General features: G+C 57.0%; 1 protein-coding gene across 1 annotated transcript in view; it reads left to right on the forward strand.

The window, feature by feature from the left end:
* The first annotated feature begins 3 nt into the window (after positions 1–3).
* The window catches only part of TMEM8A (transmembrane protein 8A), a 15443-nt gene continuing 9092 nt past the window's right edge, over positions 4–6354 (forward strand). The window contains exons 1-11 of the mRNA XM_006894859.1: positions 4–124; positions 2612–2789; positions 2867–3074; positions 3172–3302; positions 3443–3711; positions 3794–4074; positions 4449–4539; positions 4623–4746; positions 5007–5143; positions 5268–5446; positions 5524–5670. Of these exons, the coding sequence (XP_006894921.1) occupies positions 4–124; positions 2612–2789; positions 2867–3074; positions 3172–3302; positions 3443–3711; positions 3794–4074; positions 4449–4539; positions 4623–4746; positions 5007–5143; positions 5268–5446; positions 5524–5670 (1866 nt within the window). The remainder of the gene's footprint in view (positions 125–2611; positions 2790–2866; positions 3075–3171; positions 3303–3442; positions 3712–3793; positions 4075–4448; positions 4540–4622; positions 4747–5006; positions 5144–5267; positions 5447–5523; positions 5671–6354) is intronic.

Genomic DNA, 6354 nt, shown 5'->3' on the forward strand with positions numbered 1-6354 from the left:
ACCATGGGCCGGGCTGGCACCGGGGCCGGGCGCGCGGCGGCCGCGGCAGGCTCGCTCCTGCTGCTGCTGTGGCTGCTGTTCGCGCGGCCCCTGCCCGCTGCCCCCGGCGACAGTAAGAAGAGCGGTGAGCGAGAGCGGGCCGGGGTGGACAGGGGTCGCCATCCCAGGAGCGCGGGCGGGGTGATGTCGGCATTGTGACTTACCTGAGGGCACCTGTGCGCTCAGGGGCAGCGCACCGGATCGAGTCCCCCCCCACCAGGATGGCGCGTTCCACGTCACAGCTGTCAGGGTGCAAAAGACGCCCCACGCACTACGAGAGTCCCCTGCGCTGGGCTAGCTGGACTGATGGCTCCTCTCACGCTCCTTCTTGTCCTCCCAGGGCGTGCGCCCTACGCAGAGATAGAGGACCCAGAGATCTCAGTCGGAGAATCAAACATGAAACCCACTGGGAATAGAGCCAGACTGTAGGATTCCGGGCCCACCTGGGCCGTGGGAGGGGCAGAGAAGAAGTCGCTTACAGTCTGGAGCGAGCTCTGAGGGTGTGTGTGTGGGGGGGGCTCAGGTCAGACGCATCACTTTCTTTTCTTTGGAGGTGGGCTGGAGTCTGGAAAGCCTTTTCAGAGGAGCTGGCTGGGGGGGGGGGGGCGGGGGAGGCACTCCCCTTGGAAGTCGAAAACTTGCTGGGCGTTTTCATTTGTGTCCCTGAGGACAATCACCCCTTTTGGGGCCCACGGAGGTGGCAAAGAGGTGAGAGTGTCATTTCTCTCCAAGATTTTTCTTGGACCAGTTCCTCTTTGCACCCTACCCCAGCGCCGCCTTATGAGGCTTCCAGGAGGCAGTGCCGCAGATCGTGGGCTGATACCTCCCCTCCCTTTCCCGGCTGCAGCCCCTCCCCCCGGCTTCTCTGAAGTCTACCTCCTCGGGCTCTTATTTCTTCTGAGGCTGTGCCTTCTGGTTCTGGGCTTGGCATAACTTGAAGTGAAAGGCAGGCCCCATGGGGACCAGCTCCTGATTAAAGTGCTTTCTTGGACGCTGCCATCCCTTTTACTCCTTGTCCCTTATCTCACTGGTCAGGCCTGAGGAAGGGCCTCTGGTGGGGACAGGGTGGAGCTAGCTTACCTGGGACAGTCAGTGTGGGTGCCTGGTGGGCCCTACGCTCTCCCCTTCTGCCTCATTCCCCAGGATCCATAACTTCTGGGGTTTGTGAATGAGAGGCTCTCTTTAACAAAGGTCTCTATGGTTTAGTGTGCCTCTTACTCTGTATCTGGGGGGACTCAGGGCTTTGTTCCTTTCCCAATCCTCCCCCTATACCCCTGGAGTGGAGTGGGGATCAGGCCCAGTGGTTCCTCTCATCTTTCAGGTCTGAATTGTGGCCTCCACATTTGGTAGTTGTTCACACAGTAACTTTGGGCTTATAGTTGGGCTGCTGATGGAAACAAAGAATCCTAGAGAGGGGCTGAGTTGGACGCTGGGGAAGGGGATGGGAAAGGTGCAGGGGCTCAGTGGCCATCTCCAGCTCCTCTCTTATCTCTGGTGCATCTGCTGGAATTCTCAGACTTTCTTGAGCCTAAGGAAATAGACACTAGTGAATAGCACCCTGCCTGGGGCTAGGTGGCCATGGTGGTCCTCAGGCCTCCTTCTTGACACTTCTGCCCCCTCTAACTGGTGGAGGAAGGTAGCCAAGTTTTAGCCCCACTGGTCCTCTCTCTTATGGGGAGCTTAGCTGGCTCCTAAGCTCTGGGGTGGAAGGGACCTGTCTGGTTTGAACTATCCCATCACAGGGGCTCAGGGGTGCCCAGGGTCCTGTCTGGTGTGTAGGATGCTGGTGGCCAGTGCCCATGGCCCTGCCCTAACAAGGCCGCCTCCAGACCCAGGCCTCTTCTTGGGCTCATGGAACTGGCACTGCATGTTCTCTTTTCTCTGGTTTTTGGGGTTGAGTTGGGGAGGGACATTGTCATGAGGCTGACAGGTTTGTCACCTGGCTTCATCTGCTCCCTGGAAGGGCCAGAGTCTGTTGCTCCCCTGTGGGGTATAGGGAGGCTGCCTGTCAGCCCTGGGACAGGAGAGCACCCCCTTCAGCAGAGGCAACCCCACCTTGCTCTGCCCACAACTGCTTCGTGGTTCTTCCACAAGCACTTTATCAACCATTAGCCTCGAAGGGAGGGGCACTTGAGAGAGTTCTGTCCACCTCTGGCGGCCCAAGGTCACTTGGGCTTGAGGCACAGTGCCAGAGCCTAGGACTGGCTGGGCACTCCTCAAGGGCAGAGAGTACCCAGGAAGTACCTGTTTTGGGAGGCCCTGGTGTCCAGCTCCCAGGGCAGATGGGAGGAGCAGCAAAGTCTGCTCTGCCACCTTCATTCCTGTGTACATAGGAAGGGTGGGTTCTGGGGCTACAGGTGGGAGACCAGGAGAGCAAGGTGGGTACATCTTGTCCCATGAAGTAGAAGAGGGGGCCTTGTGGTTTGGATGTGCAATATGAGCTGAATGGGATGCCTTGAGAGGACACTCACTGAGCTGAGCACCTGTCCCACAGAGTCAGTGCTCAGGAGACCCTGTCCTGGCCCCTTCCACATCTCAGGGCTGACCCGCAGGTGGGCGTGTGTTCCTACAGACCTACGGCTGGTATCAGAGCTCTTCTCCCAGACACCTCAGAGACTGTCCTTCTACAGCTGGTATGGCAGTTCCAGGCTCTTCCGCTTCCAGGTGCCCCCAGACACCATCCTGCTGCGCTGGCTGCTACAGGTGTCCAGAGGCCGGGGCCCCCTGTGCTCGGACATGGAGATCACCGTGTATGTGTCCCTTGCCTGCCCACACCCTGCACCCCTAGCTGGCCAGACCTTATCCTCATGCCTCTCTCCTACCCCAGGCATTTCCGCTATGGTGCCCCTCCAGTCATCAACCCTCTGGACACCAGCTTCCCTGATAACACCTCGGTGCCCGCCTCATTCCACATTCAGATGCAGCTCCAAACCATGCTGCAAATCAACTCCTCCATCAACATTTCCCACCCTGCCCCCGGAGATTGGTTCCTGGCTGCACACCTGCCCCCTTCCCCCGAGAAGATCCAGGTGAAGGTGAGAGGCTGCTTCCCCTGGTGTGGGTGTGCCCTGCCCTGCTCTATCACCTAGTGGACATCTGCTTGCACTGTCCTCAGCTTGATTCTCTGCCCAGGGCTTCATCCCCTCCTGTGCCTACATCCTCCAACCGGATATGCTGGTCCTGCGGGCTGTCGAGGTCTCAGTGCTGGAGCCCGAAGTCCCCCTCCCACAGACCCTCTTTCTTTCCCGCCCCAGCTACCTCAAGTGAGTAGAGGGGACAAGTGTCCCCACACCTTGGTGCTGTAGAGCGAATGGCTCTGCACTGCCCATCCTGCAGGCAGGGAAGTGGGGGCCTGGGCCCGTGGCAAAGCTGGGAGTGGACAGAGGGTCCCTCCTTCCCCCAGGATCTTCATCCCCGAGTTCACACGGGAACTGGTGCTGGAGCTACAGAACTGTGTGAGCAACGGGAGTCTGGCTTGTCCTGTGCGTCTGTCTGTGGGCTCCGTCACTCTTCCCAATGACTTCCAGAGGGTGCTTACCTGTGATGGCCAATCCCAGGCCTGCCGCCTACTGCTGCACTCCCCACCCTGGGACCGCTGGTTGCAGGTGACAGCTGAGAGCCTGGTAGGGCCAAAAGTCCCTGTTACCTTCAGCATCATAGCCTCCCTCACAGGTGGGCCGAGTAAATGGCTGGCGGGTAGGTGGGCAGAGAGGCTCTGCATTGGCTGCCTTCTGACTGACCCTGTCTCCTGTAGACTGCAGACCGTGGACAATGAATGTCCAACACATCCTGCAGGGTGGCTTCAACCAGAGCCTCAATGCCTCGGTTGGCCCCAAAGACCCTGGCCATAGCCCTTCCTGCCTGGCAAGCTTCCCAGTGCTGCGAGAAGACCTGGATGTGGTGTCTGTACGCTTTCGTCTCCTGAACAGAGTCTCGGTGCAAGCGCAGCCCAGAATTCCCTCTGTGTTGCGACTATACCTCAACACTGGCATGGACAGTGGGGGCTCCCTCACCATTTCCCTGCAGACCAACAAGGTGCCTGGGAAGGGGTGTTGGACTAATGGAGTATCCCTAGGGAAGATAGGCTGGCCAGCACTGCCAATGACTGGCTGGGCTGACAAGGTACCCCAGGGTTGGGCTGACAAGGTACCCCAGGGCTGGGCTGACAAGATACCCCAGGGCTGGGCTGGCCTTGACTTGGGCCCCTAGGCCTCTTGCCTGATCAATACTTCCTCAAGTCACGGAGACAGGGCCCATACAATCAAGTGACAGTGGCCAGGAAGGGATAGTGACTGTACATGAGAAAACAGGGCTTCAGTGTGGGCTGCCAAATGGCCATTAAATGAGTAGGCTCCAGTCAGGCAAGGGCCATGCTGGGACTTGGACCAATCCTGATCCCCTCCCTCCAGACCATGGTCAAGAACGGCACTGTGGTGGTGGCCTGTGTGAATGCTGCCTCCCCTTTCTTGAGCTTTAACACGTCATACAACTGTACCACAGGTATGTGGCAGGAGGGCAAGTGCACAATTGGGCAGTGCTTGGCTGGACACCCCAGCCAGCTCTAACCAGCCTTCCTCTCCCAGCCTTCTTCCAGGGCTACCCCCTGACCCTGAGTGCCACCGCCTGGCAGGCTAACATCATCATTCCCTTCCCGGAAACAGACAACTGGTACCTGTCATTGCAGCTTATGTGCCCTGAGAACCCTGAGTGAGTGTGCCAGGGACCAGGGGATACCACCATGTCACTGGGCCGAGCTAAGGAATGGGCCTCCTGTCTGCCTGCTAATCACTCCTACCTCAGTCCTAGAACCAGGACAGAGTGCTGGGGGGATCCTTAGATCCAGAGTACATGGGCAGGGGAACAGCTGAAAATTGCAGGGTATTGGAGCAGGGTGGGCAAGGGGCTGATTTTGGGTTAGGGGTTTATTGGCTTCAGGGTCATCTGCCTTATTGTGTGTCCCTATGCAGGGAGTGTGAGCAGATCCAGGCACATGTGGAAACCAGCGTATACCTGGTACCCTGTGTAGATGACTGTGGGCCATATGGCCAGTGCCTCCTACTGCGCAGGCATGGCTACCTGTATGCGGGCTGCAGCTGCAAAGCAGGTGAGCATCCCGAGCTCTGCCCTGGCACAGGTACACTGTGGCATTGGGAACGTAGCCTGTCCCTGACCCTTTCTTCAGGGACCCAGGTAGGACTGAGATTCACCAACCCTTTCTGTGCCTGCAGGCTGGCGTGGCTGGAGCTGCACAGATAACAGTACAGCCCAGACATTGTCCCAGCAGACCTGGGCCACCCTGCTGCTCACCCTCAGCAACCTAGTCTTCCTGGCCCCCATCACTGTCTCCCTCCAGCGTGCCTTCCTGGTGGAGGCCTCTGTCTACACCTACACCATGTTCTTCTCCACGGTATGGCCTCAGGGAGCCTGGGCAGGTGTGATGGGTGGCAGCATTCAGGTGCTCACTGTCTTGCTCACTCCCTATAGTTCTACCACGCCTGTGACCAGCCGGGCAAGGCTGTACTGTGCATCCTCAACTACGATACGCTGCAGTACTGTGACTTCCTGGGCTCCGTGGTCTCTATCTGGGTCACCCTCTTGTGCATGGCACGACTTAAGGCAATCCTCAAATACGTGAGTGACCTCTTGACACCTGGGGCTCAGGGTGCATGGAGATGAGAGGCAGGGTAGAGGGAGAACTTCCTGTTTGTCTTTCCTGCAGCTGGGCCACCCAGCCCATCCCTTTTGGTACGTGGGACACCATCCAGGCACCGTGAACACACTCTTAAGTCCCTAGTATGGAAGGCTTTTTGGCTTTTCTGCTAGCTGAGCGGGTTGCCTGCCCTGGTGTCCAAAAGCTCCCATCCTTTGCTCCTGCCTCTAGTCAGCTCTGAAAATCAGGAACAGCTGCTCCAAGAAGGGCAGGGAAGAGTAAGGGAGGATTAGAAGCATACTAGGGTGCACCAACAGAATGTAGAAATTATCGAATGATATCATTAATATCACATGCAATAGTGCTGAAGATAATTCAAAAACAGAACAGTACATAGAGAACTGCAAGAAATTCATGCTAAATTTAGAAGCTGCTATGGCACCGGGGATATCATTGCTGATGTCAGATGGATTCTGCCTGAAAACAAAGACTACCAGAAGAATGTCTATTTTTTTTCCTTTATTATATTGTTAAGGAAGAAATGGAATGCATAAATATTGACATTCTAGGCATTGGTGAGATGAGATGGACTGGCATGGGGCATTTTGAGTCGGATGACCATATGATATATTACTCTGGAGATGAAAAGGTGAGGAAAAATGGAG

This window comes from Elephantulus edwardii, unplaced genomic scaffold (genome assembly GCF_000299155.1).
Source record: "Elephantulus edwardii isolate Elephantulus edwardi_28Jun2011 unplaced genomic scaffold, EleEdw1.0 scaffold00151, whole genome shotgun sequence".
NCBI classification, from domain to species: Eukaryota; Metazoa; Chordata; class Mammalia; order Macroscelidea; family Macroscelididae; genus Elephantulus; species Elephantulus edwardii.